Source organism: Physeter macrocephalus, unplaced genomic scaffold, assembly GCF_002837175.3.
Source record: "Physeter macrocephalus isolate SW-GA unplaced genomic scaffold, ASM283717v5 random_168, whole genome shotgun sequence".
NCBI lineage: Eukaryota > Metazoa > Chordata > Mammalia > Artiodactyla > Physeteridae > Physeter > Physeter macrocephalus.
In genome coordinates this window covers 62,697-79,482 of record NW_021145457.1, presented here as the reverse complement: position 1 = coordinate 79,482, position 16,786 = coordinate 62,697, and the positions used below count along the sequence as shown (strand labels likewise).

The 16,786-nt window shown below is 44.5% G+C and overlaps 1 protein-coding gene across 25 annotated transcripts in view; it reads right to left on the bottom strand.

Moving 5' to 3' along the window:
- LOC114484924 (transforming acidic coiled-coil-containing protein 2-like) overlaps positions 1–16,786 on the bottom strand; it is an 80,147-nt gene that overhangs the window by 16,810 nt on the left and 46,551 nt on the right. For 3 of the 25 annotated variants that reach the window (XM_055082577.1, XM_055082576.1, XM_028484427.2), the window contains 2 exons: positions 2,793–3,131; positions 2,381–2,497 (listed from right to left, as the gene is read on the bottom strand). The exons of 20 other annotated variants lie outside the window; for them this stretch is intronic. In XM_055082577.1, coding sequence (XP_054938552.1) covers positions 2,381–2,451 — 71 coding nt within the window. In that variant the 5' untranslated portion in view covers positions 2,452–2,497; positions 2,793–3,131. Of the gene's footprint in view, positions 1–2,380; positions 2,498–2,792; positions 3,132–13,005; positions 13,523–16,786 lie in introns of those variants that run through there. 2 more of the 25 variants (XM_028484429.2, XM_028484428.2) reach the window with 2 other exon arrangements.

The following is a 16,786-nucleotide window of genomic DNA, read 5'->3' as shown; positions in this document are numbered from 1 at the left end:
AGTGGGCGCAGCCTTTGAATTGAGGAGGGGAGGGCACAGCCTCCCCGGTGCAGACCAGACGTCCCCAGCCAACAAAGGGAGAGGCATGGGGTGCAGAGACCTGGGAGGAGGGGTGATTTGCTGCAGCGAAGGTCTAAGCAGAGGATGGAGATGCAGAAAATGTCCTCCCCACCATCCTAGCTGGAGACAATCACATCCAGATGGGTTCCTAAATGAATAGCTCTGAAAACACACACTCAAGCCAAGTAGGAATGCTTCAAAAGAGGAAGGAGGCTGGTGGAGGGAAAACAAGCATGCTCCTGCACTACCAGGCTTTAAGGGAACCAGCAAAACCATAAAGCAAAATCGTCAAGATGGAGAGTCGCCACTGACTGAGCATTTGCTAAGGCCAAGCCCGTGCTGAGCACTTCAGCTATGATTACCTTTAATCCACACAGTAGCCAGGTAGAGTGGATGCCCCCCACTGCACAAATGAAGAAATATTTACAGAGAGGTTCAAGACCAGATCTGGCTCGCACGCGGAGCTCCCACGGCAAAGCAAGATCAAGCCCCGCCTGGCTCCAGGACCCTGCTGTCTCCTGCTTCCCTGTACTTGCTGGCCTCGCCTCTCCTGGACCAATGCAGCAGCCTCTTCTCCCACCCACTCTGGCCCCTGCATTCTGTTCTCCAGGCTGCAGCCAGGGCAATGGCTTAGAAATGAAAGCCTGACCCTGTCACCCTCATGGGAAGACTCTCCGGTGGTGGCTTCACTTTGCAATCAGCTGTGCCCCCAGCCTACCTTTCCAGCTTCATCCCACACAGAGCTCCCCATCTGTGCATTTTCCTGGAGCTGGAGCCCTCCTGCTCCTCTCTGCATACCTCAGCCCCAATCTTCACTTTTCGATGAAACCTCCCTGGACTGGCCTCTGGGATCAGATCTCCTTCTACAGCCCTACATAGTGAGGGCACTAGTCACAGCTGCCATCAAAAAGGATGACCATCTCTCCCACTGGAGTATAATGGAGACTGGGTCTTGCCTCTTTTCAATATTGTATCTCCAGTGTTTGGCATACTGCAAACATTGAATATATGAATGCATGAGTGGATGGATGGATGGATGGATGGACAAATACAACGAAACGCAAATCAAGGATTCTAAATATGCAGAAATGCTCCCAAATCCTGGTTGTTTGACTTGAAGATTAGGAAAGTTCTTTTCTCCCAAACAATCACAGCACTCTAGTGATCTATTAGTCCAAACCTCTCATTTTACAAGAGTGAGGAAACTGAGGCCCAGGAAAGGCAAAGTACTTTTGTTTAAGTACCTCTGCCAAAGAAATGAGGTTAAAGCAGCACTACTCAACCACATGTCCCTTTGCGCACTGGTGGGTCTGATAAGTTAGGGGGTACACTGCAAGTGGTTTGTTATTAATTATAAAGCACAGAAGTCTGCGAATGATTTGTAATTTTCATAAATGAGCCTAATTCAAAAGATGATAAGATGTCCCCACAGAACATCGTCTCTGTTACTCATTTTGCATTCTGCTGCAGTTTCTGGAAAAGGAAAGCATGGGGCCGAGGGAGATCCAGCAAGTTAGACCACAGACCCTGGGGACGACCTGTCCTCAAACATGGCTAACGGCTGGGGCTGGGGTGAGGGGCACGGGGGCTGTGGGTGCGCCCCAGCTTCTGCATCATGCCTTGGCCCACAAATTAGGGGCTTTTCTGACACTTCTGCCCTATTCTCCACTCCCTTTGGGTCGTCGCCCCAGGAAGTGAGGCTTCTCTGATTGGTTAGATGGGGAAGGCAGCCCCCCCCGTAGGTCCAGTCTTCCCATGGGTGGGAGTTAAGGTGTTCAAGGTCACTGAGATGAGCTCACCCACAGTGCAGCCCCCCTCCCCGCTGCCTGCACGCGGCAAGCTCGCTGGGGCCAGCCCTCCCCGCCCTTCAGGGCAGCCTGCCCTCGCCCACAGCCTGGCGCTGGTGGGAGTTGATTCCGGGCACAGTATGCCGAGCCCCTGGTTGGCTCTTCCTCCAGTCCAGCCTCGCCAGTGATCAAGCTGGCTTCCTTCTCCCTCTCTGACTCCGGCCATCTCCTTCACAATTGATTCAGAATCTGCTGCGACCACTGACCTTCAACACATCCTGAAAGGAGTTCAGGGCGGAGGTCAGGGATGAGGCACTCTGTGCTCTGGGGAAAACTGGCAGGACAGGCCTCCAGAGAGTGAGAGATTTTCAGGAGGAGGTTTTCCGAGCCCCATGTCTTGCATCTCCTCGTATCTAGAAAAGCCCTAAAATCATGAACGGAGACACCTGCTCCTCGTGACTGGCAGCGGCCTTCTGCTGAGACGTGTGCTTGACCGCACGCCCCCCTTCACTAAAATCATATGTAACACTGACCTTGCCCCCACCTCTTCGGAGCAGCTCCTCAGCGCTCTCTGGGAGGCTGTCTCCCGGGCTGTAGTCCTCATTTTGCCCCGGATAAAACTTCACCCACGATCTCACGTTGTGCATTTTCTTTAAATCAACAATGGGATGAATTTTAAAAATATATATATATATACACATATCTATATATTTTTTGCGGTACGCGGGCCTCTCTGTGTTGTGGCCCCTCCCGTTGCGGAGCACAGGCTCCGGACACGCAGGCTCAGCGGCCATGGCTCACGGGCCCAGCCGCTCCGCGGCGTGTGGGATCCTCCCGGACCGGGGCACGAACCCGCGTCCCCTGCGTCGGCAGGCGGACTCTCAACCACTGCGCCACCAGGGAAGCCCCAAAAATATATTTTTAACGGACGCCATAACTGCTCACTTAGGTTGACTCCTGCACTGTGAGATGGATCACCATTCCAGAGCCTTCAGAGAAGGAATTTACACGGTGAGTGATCTCTGCAGAGCAAAGACTCTCAGGTTAAGAAGGATGTGACAGCCGCCATGCTTTAACAACTATAACGTGGTATTTCATGGAGAAAGGCACCTCCTCAGAAACTTCTTTGTGGTCCGAGCAGATTAGGTCCAATCCACACTCACAGTCCTAACTTGTCCAAACAAGGCTCCCTGTATGGATGCCAGCGAGCCTGCTGACCTTGGCAGCCCTGTCAGACTCAGCTTTGTATTTTAAATCCAGTGTTAACTCTTTTCTGTGCTCGTTCTGCATTAGAAAAAAGAAAGACCACAATGCTTAAGCAATCCACGCAATAAATGAAAGAAAATTATAAATAGGTTCTAAAGAGTTATTGGGGAAAAGGGTGTGTGTGTGTTGGGGGTTGGATAAAACACCAAAGCATCCTTAGTATTCAGCCTGTACTTTGCCACATGAACTTTTATTTGACTTCAAGGTCAACGTGTTGGTCCACTCATGAGACTTCATTAACCAGCATAATGAGGGGAGGGCACAGGCAACTGAGTTCCAAAGAAAATTCAAAATCTGTCCTCTAACCAATTTTTTTCAGCCACCCTCATGTGGGTGTTGACCAAACTGTGTGGTTCCCAGCCTCAGTGCTGGGCTTGGAGTGTGACCCCCCCCCAAAGCCTTCCCTGTAGCTGGAATGAACTCCGGGTCTCCTCCTTCTGTCTGTCTGTCACTGTACTTCAAATGTATGTAGATATTATCACAAGAAAACGGAAATTCATTTAAATGCATTTCTGGCATAATAATTACTTTTGATCATTTGGATGTTTCTTAATGATCAATTACCAAAAATAAAACTACAATCCCATTAGAGGAGGCATCTGGGTTTTCTGTTTGTTTGTCTGTTTTTAATCTAATAAGATATTTATTTATTGAAGAAGATAAGTAAGATGTGATCACAAAGTGAGATTTCCATAAATGTTATTCACAATAAGTAGTCAAATGTCTCTAATGTTGTATACAGGTAGATTGTTTGGTTGGTTGGTTTTTTACATTTATATATATTTGTTTTCAGATCCTTTTCCGTTGTAGGTTATTATAAGATACTGAGGAGATTTCCCTGTGATATACAGCAGGTCCTTGTCATTTCCTTACTTTATATGTAGTAATGTGTGTATGTTAACCCCAAATTCCTAATTTATCCACCCTCCCCGCCCCCCAGTATCCTCTTTGGTAACCATAAATTTGTTTTCTAGAGGCATCTGCTTTTATTCACAATAAAGATTTTAAAAATTCTAATAAGCACAAATCAAGGGTTTGAGTAGAGGCACTTCCCTGGAGGTCCAGTGGGTGAGGCTGTGCACTCCCCATGCTCCCAGGTTCACTCCCAGGCCGGGGAACTAGACCCCCCACGTATGCCACAACTAAGAGTCCGCATGCCGCAACTAAAAGATCTTGCGTGCTGCAACTAAGACCCGGTGCAGGCTAAATAAATAAATCAAAATAAATATGAAAAAAAAAAGAAAAAGGAATTGGGTAGAATGTTTAACTGAGAATATGAAGATTTCCTGAACTGTAAATTAAATTCCACTAGTCATCCATGGAAAAATGCAAATGACAGTTTTGCCCACGTGCTCGGATTATGGGGGTGTTTTTATTTTATTTTGACACCACAAGGGTATTTTGGACAAGAAATAGTGGGAAACATGTTTTTGTTATATTCCTTCTTGATAAGACTTCTAACATATGTTAGAATAATTTTCCTCCCTTAGTCAACAAAGTGCAAAACAGAGAACACACTGGAATTTTCCCTTGATGACTGAAAAATCTTTCAGTGAATTTGGGCCACTCTCTGAAAAAGAAAATGTTACCGATATCACCTACGTGAGACTGAGCTCAAAAACGTGACTAAGTGTCTCTTGTTAGAGCAAGTCCCAGGGATGATCCATTTTGCTGAGATCTGTCTCTCTGTGATCCCACTGGTCTACATGGTGGTGGGGGTGGTGGTGATGAGTCAACATTAGTGGTGGCCAAGCTGGTTCAATGTCAAAGACATAAAGACCATCCTAGGCTCCTTCCCAGCTCTAACACAGCTGCAGTGACGCATTTGGGAAGATTAACTGCTGTCAAAGTTGGCATTTGAGGCTGTAAAAAGATACAAGAGACAGCAAGTGGCTGTGATACAAGCTGCTCTTGAAGAGAAAAGAGAAACAACTCTTGCCCCTAGCATCCTCTCTCTTACTATAATTTTTTGTCTAGAAGGGTCTCCCCACCTCTCCCAAAATAAATGCCAGGTGTTTTTTGCTGCATTTCCATTTAAAGAAAAAAATTTGATATGGTGGTTTTTCAAAGTTTTCAGGGAGCCAGGGTTGGAAAATTTCATATAAAGAATTATTAACTAACAGAAGGTTGGGCTGATGGGGGATTGGCTTCTACAGGAGATGTGGGAAATGAAGGGCAGTGATCCCTGGAGATGGAAAGTAACAGAGTAAGCCCTGCTCTTGCCCCAGCTTAAGGCCTGGAGAAAGTGGCCCAGGGTGGGGGACCCCAGCTGGAGCCAGATAGTCTCCCTGACTTAAGGAGATGGAGCTGGGTGCTGGGGGGTGACCAAGGCATGTAAAGTTCCCAAGGCAGAGCACCAAGAAGTGAAAGCTGGGCAAAGAGAGAACTTGGAGTTGTACAAAACACTGATCGGCACATATATGTATGGAAACCACATGGGACTAGGTACAGACCACCTGAAAAGCTTATAGGGAAGAATCCTTAAAGCTAATACAGGGCTGGGAATAGTTCCCATTCCTACCAACCAGAGCGGAAAACCTCATAATTCATGGGACGTCTGTTAGAGTACTAGGAAGGGTCTTGCCTCAGTAGTGGAGAAAATTAACCCTAGACTAAACGCTGCTCTGGTCTCACCTTAAAAGCAAAACCCAAAAGGATTAAGCTGATCCAAATAACTGCATCCCAGAGCAAAGTTCAAGAATATTTATAGGAATACAAAAATATCCACAATCTGAAAGCTTAAAGTCCACAGTGCCTGGCATTCAAAGAAGCAGGAAAATAGACCCAGACTGAAAAGAAAACTCAATTAATCAAAGTCAACCCAGAAATTGTGCAGATAACAGAATTAGTACACAAGGACTTTTTAAAAAGTAATATAACTGTATTCCATATGTTCAGGAGGCTAGAGGAAGGATTGAGCATGATAAGTACAGACATGGAAGATATAAAAAAGACCAAATCAAACTTCTGGAGATGAAAACTACAATGCCTGAAATGAAAAACACACTGGGAGGGATTAATAACAGATTAGTCATTACAGAGAAAAAGATTAGTGAACTTGAAGACATAGCAGTAGAAACTCCCCAAAATGAAACACAAAGAGAAAAAGACTTAAAAAAAAAAAAAGAACAGATCATCAGTGACCTGTCAGACAACTTCAAGCAGCTGAATGTATGTGTCGTCAGAGTCCCCAAAGGGGGCAGAGACATTAAAAAAAACAGTTGAAGAAATAATGGTTGCAAAATTTCCAACTATGATGCAAACTGTAAACCCACGAATCCAAGAATCTAACTTCTAGCACAAGAAACAAGAAGAAACTTACACCAAGGCATATCATAACCAAATTGCTTAAAACCAGTGAAAAAGTAAAAAACATTAAAATCAGCTGGAGGAAAAAAAAGACAGAAGAACAAACTTAAGGATGACATCAGATTTTGGAAACAATGCAAGCTAGAATACAGTGGGATATCTTTAAAGCGATAAAAGAAAAAATAAAAACTGTCCAACTAAGGACTCTTTGCACAGTGAAAATATCTTTCTAAAACACAGATGAAATGAAGATTTTTTTTTTCAGGGACTTCCCTAGTGGCGCAGTTAAGAATCCACCTGCCAACACAGGGGCCACGGGTTTGAGCCCTGGTCTGGGAAGATCCCACACGCTGTGGAGCAACTAAGCCTGTGCGCCACAACTACTGAAGCCCCTGAGCCTAGAGCCCGTGCTCGGCAACAAGAGAAGCACCGCAATGAGAAGCCCGCGCACCGCAACGAAGAGCAGTCCCCGCTCACCGCAACTAGAGAAAGCCTGTGCGCGGAAACAAGGATCCAGTGCAGCCAAAAATAAATAAATTTATTTTTTTAAAAAAGATTATTTTTCAGACATGCAAAAGCTAAAAGAATTCATCACCAGCAGACCAGTATTTCAAGAAATATTGAAGACAGTCCCTCAAACCAACAGAAAATAATACCAGATGGCCGTAAGGATCTATATAAAATAAAGAGCACCAGAAATGGTAACTATGCAGGTAAATATAAAGTCATTTTCCTTACTATTTAAATCTCTTTTAGAAGATAATTGGCTATGTAAAGCAAAAATAACATATACTGTGGGATTTGTAACATATAGTAGTAAAATGTATGTCCGCAATAGCACAAAGGCCAAAAGTGGAGAGATGGAAGTATACTGTGCAAGATTCTTCTAATATACGTGAAGTGGTACAATATCACTTGACAGTAGATTGTGATAATTTAAAGATGTATACTATAGATCCTAAAGCAACCACTTAAAATAACACAAATAATTGTAACTAATAAGTCAAAAGGGAGGTAAAGCAGAATAATAAGAATAAATTTTTTTTTAAAAGGAGAAAAAGGAGGGAAAAAGAAACAAAAAAATAGATGTACAGAGAAAACAACAGGACCATAGATTTAAAACAACTATATTAATAATCACATTAAATGTAAATGTTATAATCACTCCAGTCAACATGCAGAGGTATTCAGAATGGATTAAAAAATCAAGATCCAACTATATGCTTCCTACAGAAAAGGCACTTCGAACTTTGCTTAACAAGCACAAATAGGTTAAAAGTAAGAAAATGAGGGGAAAAAAGATATACCATGAAAATACTAATCAAAAGAAAGCTGTTGTGTCTATATTACATCAGACAAAGTAAATTGTAGAGCAAAAAATATTACCAGGCATAAAGTAGATCATCATAATGATAAAATGTTCAATTCATCAAGAGGATGTAACCATTCTGAAAGTTTATCTAACAGCAGAGCTTCAAAATACATAATGCGGGCTTCCCTGGTGGCTCAGTGGTTAAGAATCTGCCTACCATTGCAGGACACGCGGGTTCAAGCCCTGGTCTGGGAAGATCCCACATGCCACGGAGCAACTAAGTCCGTGTGCCACAACTACTGAGCCTGTGCTCTACAGCCTGCGAGCCACAACTACTGAGCCCTCATACCACAACTACTGAAGCCCAGGCGCCTAGAGGCCGTGCTCCACAACAAGAGAAGCCACCGTAATGAGAAGCCTGTGCACCGCAATGAAGAATAGCCCCCACTTGCCGCAACTAGAGAAAGCCCCCGCACAGCAACGAAGACCCAACTCAGCCAAAAATAAATTAATTAATTAAAATATATATATATATAAAATGCAAAAACTGATAAAAGCATTAGTGGACAAATATACAATTATAACCTAATAGTTCCATTAGTTCCTAATAGTTCCCTTTTCTCAATAATTTATTCAACGAGTAGATAGAAAATCAGTACAGATATAGAAGACTGCAACTACACTATCAACCAACCTGACCTAATTGACATTTATTAAACACTATTCGATAGTGGCAGAATTACATTCTTTTCAATTGCAAAGGAAACATAAGACAGACCATATTCTACACATTAAAAAAAAACTCAATAAATTTTAAAATATTAAATTATTCAGAGTGCATTATCTGGCTACAATAGAATTAAACTAGAAATCAATAAGAGCAAGATATCTGGAAAATCCTCAACTATTTGGAAATTAAATAATACACTTCTAAATAGCCTGTGAGTCAAAGAACAAATTAAACGGATAATTAGAAAGTATTTGAACAAAATGAAAATGAAAACACAAATATCAAAATGTGTCAGATGCAGTTAAAGCAACATTTAGAGTGACTTTGAATGCCCTAAAATACCTATATTAAAAAAGAAGGACTCAAATAAATGACCTCAACTTCTACCTTACGAAACTATAGAAACACTGGTTACACAACAATGTGTGATACTTAACACCACTGAACTGTACTTAAAATTGGTTAAGATGGTAAATTGTATGCTTTGCCTTTTTAAACCCAATAAAAAATAATTTAAAAAAACAAGTAGCAGTGTTGATTAAAAGAAACCAAATACCAAAGTATACCTACCGTTCAATACCATTTATATGAAATTCAAGAACTGGCAAGACTAATCAGTGGTGGTAGAAGTCAGAATAGTTGTTATTCTTGGGCAGAGGTACCGACTGGGAAGTGACATGAGAGAATGTTCTGGGGTAATGGAAATAGATCTGGGCGTGATTACACAGGGGTATAGGCGTGTAAACTTTCAACAAGCTCAGATTTATAAGCTTACGGTACGTATTTTATACCAATTAAAAAAAGGTAATAGAAAAAAAAAAAAAAACTATGAGGACAGTTAAAAGACTCATGGCTGCCCCTGGAGAGAAGGAGGGACAGATGAATAGGTGGAACACGGGAGATTTTTAAGGCAGTGAAACTATGCTGTATGAATTGTAATGGTGGACACATGACATTATGCATTTTTCAAACCCATAGAATGTATAATACGATGAGTGAACCTTAATGTAAAGTATAGATTTTAGTTAATAATGTATTGATATTGGTACACTAATTGTAACGAATGTACCACACTAAAGCAAAATCTTAATAATAGGGGAAACTGCTGTACAGAGGAGGGAGAGCTTTTGGGAGCTCTCTGTAATAAGTTTTTCTGTAAAACCGCTCTAAAAATAGTTCATTAATTATTTAAATATATTATATATTTATATTATATTTATACAAATAAGTTATTTAAATGTTTTTGTATTTAAATATATATAAATATATGTATATATGCACAGAGCTATCACAATCAATAAAGAACTAGAAAAAATAGAAAAGTCTGAGGGAAACACACTAATATTTTAAAAACAGTTGTCTATAGATGGTGGGAGTATCAGTGACTTTTTCCCCCTCTACTTTCTACTTTTCTCTATTTTCCAAGTACTGTCTCTGAATGGAACAATGCTCCTCTTCTCCGCTTCTTAAAGGTTCTGTTGAAACCAGATGAGCAGAAAGCAGACACACACCTAATTCAGCACATTACCTTCTTTCCCAGCCAGGGTCAAAAGTCAGGGAGCTCCTCCTTTTCTCCCTCCCTCCCACTCCGTGTTTACTTCCTGCCAGAGATAAATAATGAGTGAGAAGCAGGACAGGCTGGTGGAAGCTGCAACCAGCCCTGCCTGACACACCCTGCCTTGGCAGGAGCCTGTGAATAGAACCCAGACTTCACAAAGCTTTGTTTGAAAGGAACAGCATCTACTGCTTAGGAAACATGGGGCCCAGTCATGAAGCGCTGGCCCCAGCCACTGCTCATAAAACCGATCAGATCTTTTTGCTTTTTCTTTTTTCTGGGTCTGAGAACTGACCTTCTTTATAGGGAAATTAAACTTTGAAAACAGACTGGGGTTTGCTTTCGAATTATGGAGACCACAAGGCAAATCTTTTCAGGCACCTGTAAGAACTCAGCGAAATGGCTATGGACCTGGGCTTTGGGTGGCATCAAACCAAGTTGGATTCTAGTCCTCACCATGCTACGTTTTGTCTGTGTGACCTGGGGCTGGTTCCTTTACCTCCCAGAACCTCAGTTTCCTTATATAGCCCCTCAGGCCATCTGCATTCATCCACACAGAGCTGCTGGATGAGGTATGTGTTTCAGCCCTGAGTCCAATGCCCAGCATGCAGTGGACTTAGTTTGAAAATAACTGCTATGGGGCTTCCCTGGTGGCGCAGTGGTTGCGCGTCCGCCTGCCGATGCAGGGGAACCGGGTTCGCGCCCCGGTCTGGGAGGATCCCACATGCCGCGGAGCGGCTGGGCCCGTGGGCCATGGCCGCTGGGCCTGCGCGTCCGGAGCCTGTGCTCCGCAATGGGAGAGGCCGCGACAGAGGGAGGCCCGCATACCACAAAAAAAAAAAAAATTTAAAAAAAAATAAATAAATAACTGATAAGGGAAAAGAATCTGAAAAAGAATATATATATTCTGAATATATATATATTCTCAGTCACTTGCTGTACACCTGAAACTAACACAACATTGTAAATCAACTACACTTCAACAAAAAATAAAATAAAAATAAAAATAATTTTTTTTAAAAAGTCAGTACCTTTATAAATTTTAAAAAAAGAAAAGAAAATGACTATGGGAGGCAAGGTATAAGAAACATCCTTGGGTTTCCCTGGTGGTGCAGTGGTTGAGAATCCGCCTGCCGATGCAGGGTACACGGGTTCGTGCCCCGGTCCGGGAAGATCCCACGTGCCGCGGACCGGCTGGGCCCGTGAGCCATGGCGGCTGAGCCTGCGCGTCCGGAGCCTGTGCTCCGCAACGGGAGAGGCCGCAGCAGAGGGAGGCCCGCGTACCAAAAAAAAAAAAGAAAACATCCTTACCTTTCATTTGGAGCCCATTATTTCTTTTTTTTCAAACCGTTTTTCTACCCTTCCCTAGGTGTTCCCTACCCAAACACCAAGGAGTTTTTTGTTCTAAGTAAGTTTGTAGTTTTGAAAGATCCAAGAGGTTGAGCTTAATGAATGTGCTACATCTCCTATTTCCCACATTTAAAGAAGTTCTGAAATTTAAGAGGCTAGTAAGTCTAGTCCTTCCTAAATTCTGTTTCTTACAGATCTATAATAATTATACCTCTTCCTTCTGCCTGGGACCACCTTCTTTCCCCACAATCCCCTACTTCTACTCAGTTTTGAAGCCCCAGCTGCAAGGCCATCTCCTCTGGAGGATGCTCCTTCTTTCCTCAGTGAGTCTGGCCTCTCTCCTGTCCCTATGCTCCCACAGAGACTGTCTATAGCATTTAGCTTCTTCTAGAATTATTCATCTACATGTCTTTCTCTACAGCTGGACCAACATGTCCTGTTCATCTTTGTACCTCTGGCCTCAAGCCCAGAGCTTGCCCTGTGGGTCCATGTTTGTTAAATGGACTAAGAAACCTGTCCCTCCTCCAAGGAAATTCAGGCGTTTAAGGTGTTGGGTGTTAAGATTCTGCACCAGAAATTCTGATGTGTGGGTATTTTTTCCCCACACCAACAAGCAGTTCTCCAATACTAGCTGGGAGTCCTACAATTCAGCTCCACTCTGACACGACCTGGAGGTACATTACATAGCATCAGACCACACAGGCTAAGGGCTCCGTTCCACAGGACTGCTCCCGCCACCGCAGTAAGTCCAGATTGTTACCTGAGCTTCTGACCAACTGGCTATAAATCAGAGGTTCCCATGACCCCCCTCCTCGGGTTTAATTAATTTGCTAGAGTGGTTCACAGAACTCAGAGAAACATTTTACTTCCTAGATCACCAGGTTATTACAAAAGGATATAACTCAGGAGCAGCCCAAGGCACGAGTTGCATAAAGCAAGGTATGGGGAGAGAGTGCGGAGCCTCCGTGCCCTCTGAGCTTCCCACTCGCTTTGAATCGATGTGTCCACCACCCCAGAGGCCCTCTGAACCCTGTCTTTGCGGGGTTTTAAGGAGGCTTCGTTACATAGGCATGACTGATTAAAATCAGTGGCCATTGGTGATCAAGTCAACCTCCAGCCCCTCTCCAACAACCACCCGCCCCCTACCCGCACCTCGCAGAGGTCAGGGAGGTAGGACTGAAAATTCCAACCCTCCAATCACAGGGGTGGTTCCCCCGGCAACCAGCCCCCATTTTTAAATGTTTTCCAAAAGTCACGTCATTAGCATAACAAAAGACACCTTTATTGTTCTCATCACTTACGAAATTCCCAAGGTTTTAGGAGCTCAGTGCCAGAACTGGGATGAAGACCAAATATATGCTCCTTATTATAAATCACGATATCACAGGTATATAGCAGGAAATGAGCTATCCCTGAAGCACAAAGGAGAACCCTGCTTTTCTCTCAAAGATGGCGGGCCATCCTACACTTCCCCCAGGTTGAGACAGGGTTTGTGATGGTCACCCTGCTATCTTGCCAGATTGGAACCTGGTAGCAACAGGATTTCCTGCTGGACACCGGGTCTGTGACTTATGGAACTCAGCAGATAGACCTGTTCAGGCCAGTTTTTCATATCTCAGCAAATGGCCCCCTTTACCTTGCTCAAGCCCAGACTTTGGGAGTCTTCCTTGATTCTTCTCTCCCTCCTTCTGAATCCCATCCATCCGCAAGTTCTGGCATCTCTAGCTCCAAAATATACAAAATATTCAAAGCTGCATATGTTTCTCCATCTCCACTGTGATCACCTTAGTCCCTGCATCATCAGTGGGCCAGTATCATCCCCAGAGGGGTGAAAATTGGCTCTCAGGAGGCAGAAAAAGAAAATCATAGATATTACAATGGTCTGTGGCCCTCCAAAGGCCACAATACATAAACATCTGCACTATATCTATGGTACTGAAATTTCTTGGGGAGGGGAAGGCAATTTGGAATAAAATATCTACAAAGGTTCCCGTGGGAGGGCAGGGAAAGGAAGGTAATGAAAACAAGGTTGGGAACCCCTGCCCTAGTTCCAGGCACCCCTTCATCTTTCAGGGACCTGCAATGAACTCTCCTCTGACATCCTGGCCTCCAGTCTTGCTCCCTTGCATTCTCCATACAGCAACCAGAGAGGTCCTGTTGAAACACATATCGGCTCACGTCACCGAAATCTGGGAGTCTTACCATGGCCAGCCCTCAAGGCCCTAGTCTGGCTGATCTGGCCCCTGCTCACCTCTCGCTCGCTCATCAGTCTCCTCCTGTTTCTCTAACACACTAAATTCATCCCTCCCTCACGTCCTTTGCACCGCCTGTCCCTCTACCTGGATCTTCCCATGCCTGCCTCCTTTTTGTCATTCCAGACTTAGTGCACATATCACTCCCTTCCTTGACCATCTAATCCAATGGTTCTCAAACCTTAGGGTGCAACGGAACACCTGGAGGGCTCACCCCAGAGTCTGGGGAAGGGCCCTAGACTTAGCATTTCTATCAAGTTCCCATTTGGTGCTCAGCCTGCAGATCTGGGAACCCCACTTTGAGAACCACTGATCTAATCCAAACTAGTCACTCCCTTCTCTGTTCCTGTCAATCACAACACCAGGTTGGTGTCTTTCAGAGCCGTGACATTACCTGAAAGTGTCTGTCTTCCTTCTGTTCCATGTCTGACTTCCTGACTACAGCCTACTAACCAACTGGAGCAGAAGCCCCAGGGCTTCTAGTGTTATTGGCTGTGTCCCCAGTGCCTCGCACAATGGATTCCTAATAGATATTTATTGAAACAAAAACATAGATGAGAGAAAGGGAGGCGGCAGGAGTTTAACATATGCTAATTATCCCTGATTTCTGAGCCTTCACTATAAACTTCACAGACCAGCAAACAAAAGGTAGCTATGGTTATTGGCCTGAGGGTAAGCCCTGGGTCACTGTTTGCCACACTTTATCATGAGAGTCACATGATCTTCTTACCAAAAACAGATTTTGTAGGCTCACCCCAAATTTACTGGATCCGACTCTTCAAGGGAGGGGTCAGGAAATGGGGTATTTTAACACGTGATAAGGTGAAGCTGGCATCACTATTCACAAATGTCCCTGCTGGAAAGAATCACCCAGGGTGTTTATTAAAAACATAGATTCCTTGGATCCACATCTAGTGATTCTGATTCAGAAGGACTAGGAAGGGGCCTAAGAATTTATATAGTTCACGAACATCCGGGTAAATCTTACGATCTGGGAAGTGTGGAAAACACTGTCCCATATTATTTCATTTACCGTCCTTCACCCCAACCCCGATCTGTTCCTGCATTCTTAAATATAGTTTTAAAGTCACACACACACACACACACACACACAGCAGCACTGGAATGAGCCAATCTATCTGAGAATAACTTGTGTAAATAACTGAAACCTCCATGAGGATATCATAGCCTTTGGGGCCATAATGCTCCATCATCATGTGAATAAACTGTCACTCCTCCCCATGCCACGGGGCAGCTTACATAAAGACCATACCAGCAGGGCTCCCAGTAAGCTTGATGGTCTTTCTTTCAATGTGCCTAAAAGTGATCACAGTTTCCCTATAGCAGCTCTCACTTGGGATGTCCCAGTTTCTAAAGTTGGACCTTTCTTTTGGGTTCTTGGTCCAGAACCTTAGCATCTTCTTAGACTCCACCTCCTCTGCCTGCACCCAGGCCATCTCTAGGTTCTGTAGGTTTGAAACTGAGGAGGACCCTGTGGGCCCTTCCAAGGTACAAGCCCTTCCCTTGTCCCCGCTTCTTGTTTGACCTTCCCTGAGTTCCAAAGAGCAGTCTCAAGCAGTTAATGATTAGGACAATAGAGTCACAGGACTCCTGGTTCCTCCTGAAGGGATATAAATAACAATATCCTGGTGGAGGTTGGTGACTACATGCTGACCACAAGCATGTAGACCCCAGACTGGTTGGAACCAGAAGGTTGATGATTGAGATTCCACAAACATCACCCTGTTACCTCACCACCAACCAATGAAAAAAATGTTCATGAGCTGATCAGACACCCTGCAACCCTTACCCCTAATATTGTCTTTAAAAACCCTCCTCTGAAAGCCATCAGGGAGTTTAGAGCTTTTGAGCATTAGCTGCCTGTTCTCCTTGCTTGGTGCCCTGCAACAAACACTGTACTTTCCTTCACCACAATCCAGTGTCAGTAGATTGGCTTTGCTGCACGTGGGCAAGCGGACCAGAGCTCAGTTCAGTAACAGGTTCTACCTTGGGGTGATTTCCCAGCCACCATCCTTCTACTACAAGAGCATCCCTTACTGTCCTTCCAGCCTACCTGCTCCAGTGCATTAATCCAGGCTCTAAGTTCCCGCATAAACCCTTGTTTCAATACAAACCAACCAACCACAAAGCACTTCCCCAGCTTCCTGTTACCTGCAGGATAAAATCTCAGTCCCTTCCCTGACCTCCAAGTTCTCAACCTGGCCTCACTTCTCCAACCTTGTTTTTAGTGAACATCCACCACCAGGTCTGGGCTCACTTCCTGCTCTGCTCCAGAGAGGTCCAATTCAGGAATTCTGCCCCTACCTGGAACGGCCTCTACAGCCATCCCCTTTGGTTCAAGTCTCACCCCCACCCCCAGGAGACTCTCCTGTCTAATCCAGCCCTCGGCAAAGGTGTCTTCCTCTGGACCCCAACAGCATGGAGCCGTGGCACTCACACAGCTCTCTGGCATGATGCAGTGCTTCTCAAGCGTGGTCCCTGGACAAGCAGCATCAGTGTCACCTGGGAACTCATCAGAAATTCTCATTCTCACGCCTGGCCCCAGACCTACCAAATCAGAATCTCTAGAGGATGGTCCAGCGACCTGTGTGTTAACCAGCCTTGCAGGTGGTCCTGATACCCGCTCCCCTCTGACAGCCAGTGGAGAACAGTTAAGACTCTTGGCTGTTGAGTTTCCACTCCTCCTTCAGTGACAAGGGTGCCAGAAATTCACCCACGAATCACTTAGGGTCACTCCCTGAGAAAGGTCTGTCATCTCTGAAATATTGCCTGGCACCCTCCTTGAGAGAATGAGCAAGTATGATATTGAAGCACAGGAAACGGCCACTATCCAACATTTTTTTAACCTACAAAAACAGTAATTTCCTCTGGTGCCACCTAATGGCTTCATTATCTGGGGAAAGGTTGTATGATAAGATCCATTTTGTTTTGAGGGTTTCAAAGGCAAGGGCGGCAGCCGCATAGCACAGGGACATCAGCTCGGTGCTTTGTGACCACCTAGAGGGGTGGGATAGGGAGGATGGGAGGGAGGCGCAAGAGGGAGGAGATGTGGGGACACATGCATGCATATGGCTGATTCACTTTGGTGTACAACAGAAACTAACACAGTATTGTGAAGCAATTATACTCCAATAAAGATCTATT